Source organism: Hippocampus bargibanti, linkage group LG13 (genome assembly GCF_051943395.1).
Source record: "Hippocampus bargibanti isolate YZ-2025 linkage group LG13, ASM5194339v1, whole genome shotgun sequence".
NCBI classification, from domain to species: Eukaryota; Metazoa; Chordata; class Actinopteri; order Syngnathiformes; family Syngnathidae; genus Hippocampus; species Hippocampus bargibanti.
The window spans coordinates 7,506,429-7,522,674 of record NC_142746.1 but is presented as its reverse complement, the minus strand read 5'-3'; the positions used below and the strand labels follow the sequence as shown (position 1 = coordinate 7,522,674).

Here is a 16,246-nt window from a genome sequence, read left to right as displayed (position 1 = left end):
CTGATTCGCTGTGGCGACCCCTTGAAGGGAAAGGAAGGAAAAGAAGATTTATTTATTTATTTATTTATTTATTTATTTATTTTATATTCCAGTGTATCACAGACACCACAAGGGCCAAGGGCATCAACGCGTCCACCTTCCTCCCCGATGACGTGCTCAACTTTGTCCGAAGGCACCCGCTGATGTCCCAGCAGGTGTGGGCTTTCGACCGTCGCCCCCTGTTGTTCAGAAGGACCACAGACTACACCCACATGGCTGTGAACACGTTCCAAGGCTTGGATGGACAAGAGTATCATGTATTATACATGGGAACAGGTGGGCACCTCCGGAAAGCAGTTTGACATTTTTGAACACTTACCTTAGTGTCATATTCATTAAAATTGGAGGAGTTTATACAGTGGAGAGTCGTGCATGTCACTTGTAGACCTTCAGTCGTGCTATTTCTGAATCGATCAGTGCGAGTGTGGGGTGACATTACTACACGCCCAATAGAGGATTCCATTGGCGACAAAATAACTTGTGACTTGAAGAAACTGAAGAAATACTGTTCTTAAACTGTTCGAATTTTTACACTGAACGTGGGTATTCATGATTACCTCATAAAATTGCAATATTATTTGATATTTTAGCGATCTGTCCAACCTTAACCATGTCCAGAATACCTTTATTCGTCCCGCAATGGGGAAATTTGCAGTCCACAGCAGCAATTGAAGAGGGATGGGGTTGGGGTGGGAGTGAAAGGATAGAAAACAAGATATTCTAAGCATAACAAAATAAAAATGTCAACTGTATACTGTGCAAATGTAGATGTGCAAAAACCGTTCTATAAACAAGACTGTACATAGTCCATCCATTCTTGTAAAGGTCATCTTGAAAATGGCTTTAACAGTATATCTGCAACCAAATCCATTTGTTCCTTCAGCCATTGTGGGTTGACAAAACTGCTATTAAATCAAAACAAAAATATATTTGCTGACGCAGCTCGCTACGGATACAGTGTGCGAGCCTCCGGCCAGTATGTAAATAGAATCACTAGCGGCTAGTGATACTATGATTGGCTAATGACTAGCCAATTATAGTATCACTAGCCAATCATGTGACTAGCCAATCATAATTTGCGAAACCTCTGACGTTTCCAGCGCCTTCCAGCAAGCCTTGGGTTGACAACTCTAACTGATTGGTTAAAGCAACAATTTCATCAACATTGATGTTTATGCTCCGGGGCCTGCAGAACTTATTGTGAAGGCGTCCAGATAGATTTCTGACCCTGATAGCAAATGATGGCTGAAATGTGATTGGTTAAATGCTTAAATACGATAACACACATCTCGAAACAGCCAACAGGAAAAAGTAATGAAAGAAAGCTGAAAGACATTTTTTTTAATTATTTAATACCCATTTATGGACAAATTATAATTCACATAAGTCTATGATTCAGATATTTTTAGGCCAGCAAAGAAGGCCTTGCAGACCCTGACGGCCCACCATTGAGTGTATATGATTCCCCGTCCGTGTAAATAGTTCAAACATCTTTGTGTAATAAATACATACAACTTCAAAATGTATCAAATACTGCATATTCATCAACATACCTTTTTGAATGGTTTATTTTTGTCACGGCTCAAGATAAATAATAATTGTGTAGGCTTGAAATAATGCATGTGGCAGAGTCGAGTGCATAATTCAGCCTCACGCTTGTTCACTGTGTCCGTCAGATGAGGGTTGGCTGCACAAGGCCGTCCACGTCAAAGGTCAGCTGCACATCATCGAGGAGCTGCAGCTCTTTGAAGAACCGCAGCCTGTGGACAATGTGCTCATCTCTGTTCAAATGGTAGTATGTGTGACACATACACACACACACACACACACACACACACACACACACACACACACACACACACACACACACACACACACACATGCGTTTGTCACAGCATTTTAATATTTGTCCTTTGTGTAACAGCTGAGCGTGTACGTGGGCGCTCCATCAGGCGTGGTGCAGCTGCCCCTGTTCAATTGCCAACGGTACACTTCTTGCTACGACTGCATCTTCGCCAGGGACCCTCACTGTGCCTGGAACGGTTACCATTGCGTGGACGTCATGGTGTACACGGACAAGTGCGTTTCTTTTTTCTCTGACTGCAGCCACGAGTGTGTGCAAGTCTCAGCATGTTTATCAACAAGAAGTGCGGCACAACAGCTCCACTTTTTATTTTAAGCAAAGTGAAGGCGCTTCCTTCTCGCAAATCATGAAAATAGAAACACAACAAATCGATGAAGGATGAAGCCAATACAAGGATATGCGTGTGTCTGTGTGTGTGTGTGCGTGCGTGCGTGCGTGTGTGTGTGTATCGGTCGAGGTGATCAAAAAGCTGCCAGTTGCCTGTTGACTCACTTCAAATAACGTTGTACCCTGTCACTGCGTCCTTTCGAAGAAGTATTACATAATCCCGCTGTTGGCAGAAACAACCGTGAGCTGAAAGTAAACATGGTGTGCAGCTGTGTACTCCGAGCCACATTTGCAACAAGTGGATAAACGTGATAAACCACGGTCTGGTTTGAAATCTTAAACGCTTGCCGCAGAAAATTTATCAGCTTTCCAATATTTTATTCAGCAGTCCAATATTTTATCACAAACAAATCCTCTTTAACTCATTCACTGCCAGACGATGTGCAAAAAAGTGTCCACTCCAGTGCCAGGGTTTTTGTCATTTTCACTCAAATTGAAGGACCCACAGAATATTGAGTTTTAGGACTACTTAAACATTCAATACAGAGTTAGAAACCTTAGACTCTCTTCTTTCATCAGAAAAAAAGAGTTAATTCCTAAATTCTAAATTCTGGAGTTATCCGAGCTTGAATTGGGGGCGGCTGTCCAAAATACAATGCAATACATACATATTGGTTTATATAGCACTTTAACAACAGCTGAAGCTGTAACAAAGTGCTAACATGGACAAAAGGCAAATGCTGCCCCCTCGTGGAAGCGAAAAACATTGCTCTCACCAGTGCTTTATCAGCACCCCTCGCAAGAAAAACCAAAACCCAAAGAAATTGGCGAATGGCACTCCACGGCACACTTTTCAATTCCCGAATGAGTTCAATCAATTTTCCATGTTGTATTTTTAAAGGTGTTTGCTGTAAACAATACATATTGATTTATATAGCATGCCAAAAAACTGCACTCTACAGCATGTTCCCGTTGGAGCAAAGAGCATCAAATAACATGTTGATGTTTTGCATTGGCGCACCCTTGCAGATCCACGTTAATCCAGGACATCCAGAAAGGCAACAGGGGGTGCGACAACACCCAAGCCGGTGAGTAGAATTCTCACAAAAAGTTTCCCCTCAATGAATACCCGTGATGAAAGAGAAATTAAAGCAAGTCAGACAAAAAAAAATGCATAGTTGGGCGCGCAAAGCTCTTTTCGAAAGCTGATTATGCGCGCCTGTGCTCTCCTCTGTTCTTTTAATCCCATTCTGGGGGAGATCTGCTTGATATTCATGGCAAGCGAATGCGGCCTTCTTCTTCACCGTTTCAATCTGATCAATCGTGGCAGCTCCATGTTTTGGGCTCTGCTTGGTGATAAAATGCCTGAAAGGAATACAAGTTGAAAACTTTTCATAGCCTTTGATATATATCATGTATGCAAGATGTTAAGGAACTCTTTTATGAAATATGACATAGAGGAAATTTTCAACATGGATATTTTAAAAAAGGTAGCGTGTCCTCCCTCTGGGTTAGAGAAAAAAAAACATGAGCCAGGGTAGTAACGGTTCATATGTTTGTCAGATTGACAGATGAATTATGGACTGAATGGCAATTTTTCGTGTATAGCAACATTATTATAATTACCGAAAACTAACTTAAAATTCTAATTGGAAAAGTCTGTCTGTCTGTCCGTCCGTCTTTCTATCGATCTATAAAAATGGCTCCTCATCTCTGACTGGTTGGCCACCCCTGCTCTATATTGTACAATAAATACAGTAAAGTCTCGTTATATCGGTATTCTCGGGAGTCGGAAAAAATATCGATGTAACCGGACTATCGATATATCTGATCCTGCGCGCATGTAAATTTTCTCCTTGCGTTCATAGAAATAGTATCGTAATAAGCAGTAACCGATATCGATATAACGAGACTTTACTGTAATCTAAAATGACACAGTCTGAAATTGGACTTTTGTCCCTCGACCAGAATCAGAATCAGAATCAGAATCAGAATACCTTTATTCGTCCCGCAATGGGGAAATTTGCAGTCCACAGCAGCAATTGAAGAGGGATGGGGTTGGGGTGGGAGTGAAAGGATAGAAAACAAGATATTCTAAGCATAACAAAATAAAAATGTCAACTGTATACTGTGCAAATGTAGATGTGCAAAAACCGTTCTATAAACAAGACTGTACATAGTGCAGAATCAAGAGATGCATTAAGATATATTGTCATGTCACAGACATGTCTGCACGCAGCCGTTCTGTGCGAGTTGCCGACGACGTGCTTCTGCAGTGCGATCTGACCTCCAACCTGGCCGTGCCGTTGTGGACCCTGGACGGCCAAGAGCTGAACGGCTACGGGCTCAGTTCCGGCTTCCGGACCGGCACAGACGGCCTGCTCATCATCCGGGCCCGCGGGAACCAGAGCGGCCTTTACACTTGCTACGCCGTGGAGAACGAAATCCAGGTTGCCGTGGTTACCTATAACGTCACCGTCGCTCCCGACCTGCCTTTTCCACCCGCGGAAGACCCTCGCCACCGCTTTGCCGCCTTGCCGCTGCCCACTCCCTCCGAGGGGGCCCCCGCCCTGGCGCCTCAAATGCCCCGCTCCAAGCTGCTCTCTCCCAAGAACAAGGAAACCGTCTATCTGTCGCTCATCACCATCCTGGGCAGCATGTGCGTGGTTCTCACCGTAGTGCTGTTCTACCTCGGCTTTTGCCTGCGAGTGGGCACGCGAGGGAAGTACTCGCTACCAACGGCCACCGCCATCTACACGGGCGCCAAGAGAAACCCCGGGAAAGCGCAGCGCAATTCTGCCAACCTGGAGCTGAACACCATTTCCAGTAACGGACACGGCGTACGCAACGGCACGTCGAAGCTCCCCAACGGCAACACCCACGACGAAGGCTTCCTCCAAATTGTTCCGGGAGAGGCCTACCCGTCGCCCAACACGGAAATTAACCCGCTGCCGCCTGCCCCCCCGCTGCCCGCTACGCCAGAGTTTAACATCGCCAACGGGCTGTCGGCCACCCTGCCCAGCGTCCTGCGGCGGATGAACGGGAACAGCTACGTGCTGCTCACTCAGAGCGACGCAGAGCCCACCCCCCCGCTTTGCTCGACCTTCGCCGACGAGCTCAATAGGATCCTGGAGAAGCGGAAATGCACTCAGCTGATACCCAGCCCGGACGAGAGCTCTGTGTAGCCCAGGCGTTGGACTTTGTTCATATTCCTGGAACATTTTGGGAGACAGGAGGAATAATGGTGAAGATGTGAAATGGGGTGATGGGGGAAAAAACCCTTCTACTTCACTTCATTTGTGCCCTGAGGGACACCTGCAACCTTGAGGAAAGGAACCTCTCTGGAATTTGGGTTACGAAATTCCAGGATTTTCACTGAAATGTATTGGAATAAATAGGAATCAAATACAGTAGTCCGGTTTCCTTGCACAATCCAAAAACATGCATGCTATGGTCAACGTGAACGATTGTGTATCTATGTGCCCTGCTGTCGCTGACTATTTCCAAAACTCGCCTTCTCAAAATGAAATTTTCCTCAGAAAAAAAAAATATTTGATGATAATCTGAGATTATTATTTTGGCTAGTTAGTGATATCTCAACTCAAATTGTATTTGGAGCGCATTTGCCAAACAATCGCAGCTGCAACAAAGTGCTGACAACAAATCAAAATCCTCTTTCAATTTTGGTCACCCTCTTGCGTGCCTCAGATCAATTGACAAATAAGACAATGTTGATTTTGAGCTGTCACTAACTCACAAATAAGTGTTTCGTTTTCTTTTTTTAAATTGTCTTGTTCAAGGTGACCTCGATTCATGGTGTTGCGTAGCCACAGCGCCCTCTATTGACCAATCACCACTGCCCAAAAACTGCCGATCTGAAATTCCCAAAGAAATGTATCAATAATTGATTTGCAACCTGATCTGAACGAGAAACCTGAGTGATTGGAGACATGCATATTTATCTGGACTCAAATCAGTACGTCACTTAGCCAAAGTTTATCTGCACCAGCTCGGTGCAAAGATGGACCAATGCGGGTTTTTTTTTTTAACTCATTCACTGCCAGATGATGGGTCAAAATGTGTCCACTCCAGTAACCAGGTTTTGTCATTTTCCCTCAAATTGCAGGACCCACAGAATATTGAGTTTTAGGACTACTTAAACACAAAATACAGAGTTAGAAATCTTAGACTCTCTTCTTTCATCAGAAAAAAAGTGAATGTCTAAATTTGAAGTTCTGGAGTTATCTGAGCTTGAAATGGGGTTGACTGTCCAAAATCGAATACAATTTCTATAGCGCTTTAACAACAGCTGAAGCTGTAACAAAGCGTTCACATGGACAAAAGGCAAATGCTGCCCCTTTGTGGAAGGGAAAAACATTGGCAGAGGTCTGACCAACGCTTTATCGGCAACAACCCCCACCCCGCAAGAAAAACCAAAACCCGAAGTAATTCGAGAATGTCGCTCCACGTCATGCGGGAATGGCAGTGAGTGAGTTAAATGTCCACAAAAAAAGTATTGCTGGCAGCTGTGCAACACGCTGCAGACCTAACTTTTCACGCGGAATTCATTCACTGACGGGAAAGCTGAAAATCTCAAACCAAAAGTCACAAATGGTTGGGATATTGTGGAAAAGGTCCGATGAACCTTAAAAAGAACTATAAGCTTTACTCAACCACTTATTTGCCTTTCGGTGACTTTTCCATTTCCAGATACTAATGTCTTGAAGGTTTTTACACATTTTTCAACTTCTGACTGAATTACCCACTGATAATATTGCAATTGTTGTACAGTTTAAAAATATTGTTAAAATAACAATAATTAAATCCAGTTGGTATTTATAACTGTCAAACAATCCAGAGAATAATGTTGTCTTCTTTTGAATGCTGTATTGTTTTTATTTACAACCACAGTTGTTTCAAGGACAACCGACACTATTTTTTGGTTTCCTAACTGACATCAGAAAAACGTTTTATAGCATCTAAAATACCCAAAACACGCAGGCTGATATTTTTAGTCAAATGCAAAACACCAATGAAAATGACTTCGAGTGTGCTGATACTGCAAAAAATTGAAACCGTAAGTGGCCAGTTTCAGAAGGTCCCGCCCCCTTGTTCATGACATCACGCCAAGACGTCTTGCCTTGCTCGAGAATCAAAACAATTGCTTCAGATTCGGAGAAGATGCTTTCTTGTTACTCATCCAGTTATGAATATGATTCAAATAGTTCTGAAGAAGAAAGCATAAATGTTTGCAATCGATTAAAGGAGTCCTCCTATATCAATTCGAGCCGTCAATGGCATCTGAACTGAAATGTAGTGTCCCAGAAAATGCAAAAGATGGCGCCCAAGCTCCGTTGGAAATGGGCTAATTTGTCTGTTGGGAATTTGTGTCAGCGAATATCAAATACTTGTCTTGGTGCAACACACAACGATTCACGATCACGTTATGTATGTGTTTTTTCCTTCTAATTTCGCCATCAACACGGATCAACACAAAGTTTACAGACCAAACAAAGTAGCCAAAATGCATTGTGTCGCTTTCTCGGTCAGGGGCGTTCCAAACGTGACGTCACATGGGGATATTCAACGCGAGTCTTAAAATGTAAAGTATAGCTATATGCGGTGGAAACTGTAAAATACGCTCAGTAGAAGTTATTTGAAGTGATTTTACAAATTATGGATACAACTTGTCCGGAGGCGTTGGTTGTCCTTTAAGACTCAGAAGGATTCGAATGCTAACAAGCCAGAGGACAATCCACAGATGTCACACAAGTGGAGCAGCAGGAGAACACAAACGTGTGATAGTGAAGCATTGTCAGTGTTTCCGGTAGAGGTAATTCTCTCTTTTTTTTTATCTTTCAAATGTATTATTATGCAAATGTCAAGATTTAAAACTTGAATGACCCCAAACAAAATTTATGGTTCGTCTAAATGTATAATTGCCTCGTATGCATTTCCGGAAAAAAAGTCAATATAAAATCTATATCAAATAAAACATATTTTATTAATTTAGTATCACTCAAATCACTCTAGCAATTGAAGTGCATTTCCCCCCCCCGACAACAATCATAACTCATCATAAATCATTCTTTTTCAGATCAACTTTTCTCTTTGAAACGAATGGAGGTGGTTGATCCGTCCATCCCACTAAAAATGTGTTGTATCTGTTTTTTCCAATTACAAAAAGCATTTTACAGTAATGCATGTTATGGAAGGGGGAAGCCTCATAAAATATTTTCATTGAATATAAAAAATGTAAATACACTTTCATTAGATCACGTTACGGGTTAAATTAATGTACGTTGTGCTACTACTCATGTTGTGCACCCCAGCACAGCTACAAGGGGACAGTATTATCCATACATTATCATCAGAATAAGCATAGTTGGCTAAATATATCATGAAACTTTAATACTGAACCTACCAAGCTTTGTCTGTTCTCTGCACTATATCAACTTTCATCTTCCATGACTCAGCTTGTTATTGTTATTAGCCAGGCGTTCTTTATTTCCTTTTGCACGTTCCTCCACTCCCGTGTGTCCTTTCTCGTTTTTCACAGATACCAAACATGGCTGAGTGCCGTTGGCTTCGGCGTTTCACTGAAAATAAAGCTTTCTACTTCAACTTTCTGACTTCTTCTCTTTGCTTGTCTTGTTTGTAGCTGCCAAACTTCGGCTTTCTTGGTTGTTCGGTGAAAATGAAAAAAAAAATATATATATATATATATTAGAAAAAAACTCTCTATCTTGTTCTCACAAAAATTATAATAAAAATGTTTTTTTGTTACCTTCAAATATAGGGAAAAAAACAACTTGTGTTTTTTTAAAACAAGTTACCGATCCCTCCATACAATAAAAGCTTAGTGTGTGCTCTATTTCTTCTGATATAGAATTATATATTTAAATATTTTACCAACTCGTTTCACTTGCATCAACGTCGACAAATCTTAAAGTTTAGTATCACAAAATGTGCCTCTTGGAGCCATAGTGGATCAACTCAATTTTCCTGTGTTTTTAAATTAAGTTAAAAGAATGAATCTGTCCATCAATCAAACTGATTTCAAATGAGCATAACTGCAGAAAAAAAAGTGGAGCAACACATGATACAACCAGCATTCTTTATCGCCTGCAATGATCGACTAATATTACTGTGCCTTACTGAACAATTATGCATACAGTATTTGCATGTATACTGCCCCCAAGTGTTTAAGGCGTACATACCATCTGAAGCAACACAATAGCCATTTAATTGAAGCAACTAATATTGACAGTCTAATATTTTCTAGTGTTTGGGGCGGGAGAGGGTGTCTTATTTTAATAAACGCATTACACATTTTCTTGATCTCTGGGGCCGCCAAGCTTGAGGCTCAAATGGATTAATGGCACATTTAATTGATGATCTCATGTAGTTGATGACATTTTTCCTGATGCTGTAATGAGTTTGCTCACAGGGAAAGGAAAGTTGTACACATTGTGCATGTGTGATTTAGCCTGCACACCACAGTCACGTCTTGAACTGCCGTGTTATTTATATGAAGGCGTTTTCTTCAAAACAGGGCCAGCAGGAAGTACTGGTTCTCACTCTTGATTTTTTTATTTTTTTCTCATACTAACCATCCATTTTTACAGCAGTTACCCGTGTGCCTTCATCCTCTCAAAGAAATACTGTGTCAATTTTTGTGCTGCTTTGAAGTTAAAAATATATCCAGCTTTCAGGAGCAAAATAGCATTTTAGAGAGAAGTGATGGCACCAAAACGGGTTGGCCTTATCGTACTTAGAAAAATGAGATTCTGGGAGATCAGTGACAGATGAGGATTAAGAAATTGATTTCAGACATCAACATGCGCTTCAGGGAGTCTGTGGAAAGAGAAACATTGAGCAGTGTGTTAATTTGATGTTGACCAGCGTAAATAGTTTAAACATTGGTTAATTTATTTTCCATAACTACAAATAAAATCATTAACATGAACTAGTTCACATAATTCACAGACACATTACATTAAAAAAAAAACCCCATCATCGAACAGTGAAGTGCCCCGGCATCCAATTTATAATCTCAAACGACTCCTGCTCACACTATCAAGCAGTGCCACCATATTGTTTTGCATTTCTTAGACGTTGCTTCGTCAGTGTTTCCATTAAAAGTTGTGAACGTGGCTGTTTACGGAGTCAACACGGCGTGTCTCAGCCGAACGTGTTGTAGCGTTTTAGACGGTATTTTTTCCCTCGACATTTGGCGACATCTAACGGTCGTTCAAAGTCACGTCAGTACACTTCCACTACTGACCACTGAAGGTCGCTAAAGTCTCATTTATTGGCACAACTGCCCTTCCAACGTTACGTTTTCCAATATTGAAGTGCGTCGATGAAATACAATATACTTCATACAATAAAGAGTGCAGAAAGTGCTTATGAATGAATGACTGTCCGTGTCTTCTGTGTTGTGTCACATTATTTATTTATTTATTTATTTACTTCAAGATGCCAGAGCGAGAGTGGCTGCCTTCACAGCTGTATTTTGTGTTTCTACTTCCTCCTTTCCTCTTACTTTCATCACTTTGCTGCTGTGAAATGTAAATTTCTCCACCGCAAGACTAATAAAGACTAATCAATCCAATCCAAAAGGTTCACCATTAATAACTTGGGTTTCCTGTCCTAAAAAAAGGAAATGTTGATGATAACCCTAGAACAGGAAATAAATTGGTATGAATATCAGAGTACTACTAAGCGCATCACTGTCACGACTGCTTAGTGCAATACTGGAAAAGTCACAATCGGGTGACTAATAATCAAACACGAGAGTCGAATGTCAAAGATATTCACATGCCACAGTTCGACTGAATTCCTTCCTTCCTTGGTAGTTTCAACTAATACTAAATTTCTAATCTCTCCTCGCAATTTTGGCCTGCCACACGTGTGTGTGAAGTGAACCTGATGTGCGTCTAATTGAGTTACTGGAGGCAGCTCCAATCCAGTGGATTAAAGCATATCTATGTATGTTTACCTCCCAGCGACCCATTTATGTGCACACATACATGCATGTGTATATTTGCTACTACATAGAACTCAAATCGACACAATGTGAAAGAATTACAAATTTTGAAAACACATTTTTAAAAATGAAGCACTGAAGTTCTGGTGATGCCGTCACGTCAGGTTCACAACTGATAATCTATTACATGATTAAATACCACACTGTCATGATCTGGTTGGCGACCAACGGGGGGGCGCTGTCGGCCCCGCCTGCACCTGCACAGGTGCTGGTCGTCCCGATCAGATTGGCGACCAGCGGGTAGCGATGTCAGCCCTGCCTGCAGCCTCGCAGGTGCTGGTCGTTTAATCATTGACACTTAAAAGGACACCCGGCACAACCATCCGGGGCCGGTTCATTGTTTGTTTGCTGCTTGTTTGCTGCATGCATTGTGTATGTGTTTGTTTAACCTTGGCGGACTTTTACTTTTGGTCTTCTTTTGCTACTTTGTATTTTTTCCATTCAGATGATTTTGATGTTTTACATTTTGTTCCTGCTGACTTTATTTTAATACAATTTGTCAAACAACCTCCTGCTCCCTCATGCCTGCTTTTTGGGATCCGCACCCGCCATCACCACCTCGCAAACCGTGACACACATGGGGCTTTTTGTCTTACAAGCGCATACAAAAAAAATGTGCTGGTCATTGAGAAGGATTTAACATATTCATGGCATTTCAATGGGGAAAACTGATTTAACATACTGATAAATGCATCGTGTCATTTCAGTGGAGATAGCTATGGCGAACAGTTGAGGTGTAAGATTTATTTATTCAAAAGCTGGGGCCGCTATTTGAGGAGATGTGTTTTCAGAAGCTGTGCTTTTTTTTCTCACAGTATCCATTTTCCTTTGCAGCAAATCTCTTATGTAATTCAAATACAGATTAATGCCGCACACACACACACACACACACACACACACACACACACACACACACACACACACACACACACACACACACACACACACTCACAGTTTAAATAATTTCTCAGGGCTCTCAGTGCGACAATATTTTTATAGCCCTGTAATGCTGCGAAACAGGCTAGCCTGGCGTGGCCCTGAGTTATAAGGAGAATGAGCACATAGTGGGAATTGTGCTCATTCTAACAATACTCACTTTACATACGACACTACCTCACTTTACATTCAGAAATAGCATGTATTGTCTGTTGTCAATTGTCTGTCTTTTTAGCCACATTATAAGTGCCTCGCACACTGGGTCCGAGAGGACATTAATTTCATCTGTGCTGTATGTCATGCATATTAGCATATTTAACAATCAAGCTGACTTTGACTTTGAAATCATTTCCCAAGTGCTCGGTTAACTTTTTTTTACACAATTCGAGTTACATTGAACACAACAGTACACCACCTACCACATCTTTTTGAGAAAGATTGTCAACTTTTTAAGATGGTTCGACTGTATTCCGATTGGGTCAAAGAGTTCAATCTGACAACAACTGTCATAAACTCCATGGAGGTCATGCGCAGGGCACAGCACAGTTGAACAGTCGGCCACTTATTAAAATGTATTAAGAGCATCTGGATGGTGAATAAAGGGGAGGATCAAAGTGGTGGCTGGTGACTGAATATATTGCACTTCCCCGCTCCCGCTCCTAATGAGCAGATATGAAATAATCATTCCCTCTCATGTTGGAGAAAGTGAGCCGTCACGTAGATTGACCTCGACAGTGACGAGATAAGAAGCTTCGCTTGTACACAACCCGCTCAATATTGGATGAGCTGCCATCCGTAAGGGAATCCAGCATTTCATGCTACGCTGCGCCCTCTTCATCAGACTATTATGCAAATATGCAAATAAACTCCCCACGAACATGTTCGTTTGTAATTGATGCATTTTAGAGGGACCAAACAATGGCTTCACTGTGTCATTTGGAAGCTTTCTCACAATCGAAAATAGCAACAAATGTGGCAGGTAAAAGTGAGTAGGAATTTATATTTGGTAGTTGAATTTTAAAATTCACCCCACCCACCTCTCCGAAAAATTTCAGTTTCACTTAGTAACATGAAATTGACATCTTTACGATAGGTATCTTTTAAAAAAAAGCCTCAAGATACCCTGTCTGATATATAACAGGAAGTTTGAGGCAGCGAGTTTCTATTCAACTAGGTCATTCTTAAAATTAACTTGGGAGAATCATTTGGAATTATTTGAGGATTCAGCCCCTGAAGCCTGTTTTATTTACCATCATGAATTTGGGCTGACAAGTCTGTCATGAGTGAAGCAACAACAACAAAAAGTCTCAAGAAACCACGCCCAAAAAGAAACAGGAAGTCGGCCATATTGTTTTGATGGAGCCAGTTTAAGAGCAAAGTGGAACTTGGTAGCATCCCTCAGGAAGTATTTGAAAATTAATTCCATGTAACATGTTTTATTCAGCACCACAAAAGTTTGTAGATGTGTCTACCATGAGTAGACCTCCAAAAAAGTGTCAGGAAACTGTGCCCTCAAGGTAACAAGAAGTCGGCCATGTTGGTTTGAACAGCGGGTTTTGAGGAAAGTGGGACAGCAGCCTCCAGGAATTATTTTGAAAATGGAACCTTTGCAATATGTTATTTATTTATTATTTTTTTTTCAGAGTCATGAAATTGTTCTGAGTAGGATGCATCCTGAATGTCTCCCTGGTGAGATGTTCCGGGGATATATCTGGGTACTACCTCTCCCAACTGGCTTGGGAATGCTGGAAGAGCCCTGGGAAGAGCTGGAAGAAGTAACTGTCTACTACCAACTGTTCTAAAATGTTCTTTGTTGTAATATTAATTCATATTTTTGGTTTATCGCTAGATAGGTCACCATAAAACACAAAACATAAATAACAAAGTTCCACTATTTCGAATTCATACAGACTATAAATATTTGCATTGGATGCGGCTTTAAAATCTCCCACTCGGGTGTGGGAGTGCAAGGGCCCGTTCATCACTGCCCTGTGTTTTTTTCACTCCTTAGCCAGAAGCAATCATCACTTCTTCGTCATGAAATGTTCACGGTGTTTTGTGGTGCAATTCAAGTCGTCACCTAGTTGGCAGTAGGTGCTGTTTGTTTGGTAGTTATGAATCACGGCGAGGCAGAAGGTCGAGCTTCGGTCAGGTGTCTGATGAGGGGACGCGGGGCATTTTTGACCTCGAGGGGGGTGACAAACCCCAAGTGAGTCATATGATCTGCTTCTTTAGCCTTCGCAGACACTCACCAAAGAGGATTGGGAACAAAAGCCTTTTTTCTGCGGAGGGATGAGCGCCAGCTTTCAAGAAGACATTTTATGCTACAATCGGTTGGTCCCGCATTTACCAAAAAACTCTCAATAGTAAGTCTATCTTGAATGGAACTATTTGATTCAAAGGGTGGGTGGAGAGGGGGGAGATCATAACTTCATTTTAACTCTCTCGGGGACAGTGGTTGTGAATGTCCTATCAGGTCGCAGGTCATCATTATTGGTGATTGAAAGAGTTCAATACAAAGCTATCCTGGCACAGGTATCGATTTGGGCCCTTGGTTTCATAGTCCACAATTTGGAATTTGCTGAAATATTTTGGCAATATTATTTTAACTTTATTATGATAAAAATTGAATCATCATTGAACATTCATTGGATCAGAATCAGAATCAGAATCATCTTTATTGCCAAGTATGTAGAACACACAAGGAATTTGTTTCCGGTAGAACACGCTGCACTAGTATCGTCGTCAAAAAAAACTGCTAAGTGGCACTATACAGTTCCATTTTGGCTACTGTTGAAAGAGTTGAAAGAGTTCAAAGAGTTAATGGCTTGGGGGAAGAAGCTGTTTAAATGTCTGCTGGATTTGGTGCGCATGGATCGGTAGCGCCTGCCTGAGGGGAGTAGCTGGAAAAGGTGGTGGGCAGGGTGCGGAGGGTCCAGTAGGATTTTCCGCGCCCTAGTTTGGATTCTTGCAGTGTGCAAGTCATCGAGAGTGGGTAGGGCGGTGCCAATGATTTTTTCCGCCGTCCTAACTGTCCGTTGAAGTCGGATTTTTGTGGCTGCCCCGAACCAAACGGTGATGGAAGAACACAGGATGGATTCGATGACAGCTGTGTAGAAATGTTGCAGCACCTCCTGTGGCAGGCCATGCTTCTTTAGCAGCCTCAGGAAGTACATTCTCTGTTGGGCCTTTTTCAGGATAGAGTTGGTGTTGACCTCCCACTTCATGTCCTGGGAGACTGTGATTCTCAGGAACTTGAAGGTCTCAACGGTTGACACAAGGCAGTTGGATAGTGTGAGGGGTAGCTGTGGTGATGGATGTTTCCTGAAGTCCACCATCATCTCAACTGTCTTGAGCGTGTTCAGCTCCAGGTTGTGACGGCTGCACCAGAGCTCCAGCTGCTCCACTTGTTGTCGGTACGCAGACCCGTCGCCGTCTTTGATGAGACCGATGACCGTGGTGTCGTCTGCGAACTTTATGAATTTGACAGCTGGGTGCGTTGAGGTGCAGTCGTTCGTGTAGAGATAACCGAAACCGTGAAAAAAAAGTTACCCAATAAAGCTATTTCAAGACAAATAATACAGTATTGCCTACTCATAGAAAGTCTGACTCGGCCCCCCTTTGTTGTCAAAGAAGAAAAAAAGAATAACCAACTAAATGATCCATGTGGATTTTTGAGATGCCAAAGGATTTATTTTTCTTAGACCCTTTCTAATCATCTCCAGCTCAAGATGGAGGGGGGCGGGGAGAATTCAACGCCTACCGCGACATGATGGAGTCGACTTTTAGAAGCGGCCCGTTGGGGATGCGGCACATTGGCACGTTGCTCATTTCAGCTGGAAATCATATTAACCTTGGCGGGCTTGAAACAAAGCGTGGGGAAAATTTAAAGGGGAACGACTCGGAGGAAAGAGGCGCTAAAGGAAGCCAGTAGCTGATGGACGCATGCACGGCAAAGGATCAAACGGACAAGACTTAAAGGCATCATGAAAGTGCACAAGAGAGGCGTCAGTCGCGTCCTTGGCCAA

At 42.1% G+C, this 16,246-nt stretch overlaps 1 protein-coding gene across 2 annotated transcripts in view; it reads left to right on the top strand.

The window, feature by feature from the left end:
• Positions 1-7,083, top strand: part of LOC148889181 (semaphorin-4G-like) — a 27,391-nt gene extending 20,308 nt beyond the window's left edge. For both annotated transcript variants that reach the window (XM_089012103.1, XM_089012102.1), the window contains 5 exons: positions 93-315; positions 1,716-1,831; positions 1,964-2,118; positions 3,260-3,318; positions 4,454-7,083. In XM_089012103.1, coding sequence (XP_088868229.1) covers positions 93-315; positions 1,716-1,831; positions 1,964-2,118; positions 3,260-3,318; positions 4,454-5,415 — 1,515 coding nt within the window. In that variant the 3' untranslated portion in view covers positions 5,416-7,083. The remainder of the gene's footprint in view (positions 1-92; positions 316-1,715; positions 1,832-1,963; positions 2,119-3,259; positions 3,319-4,453) is intronic.
• The last annotated feature ends 9,163 nt before the right edge of the window (positions 7,084-16,246 follow it).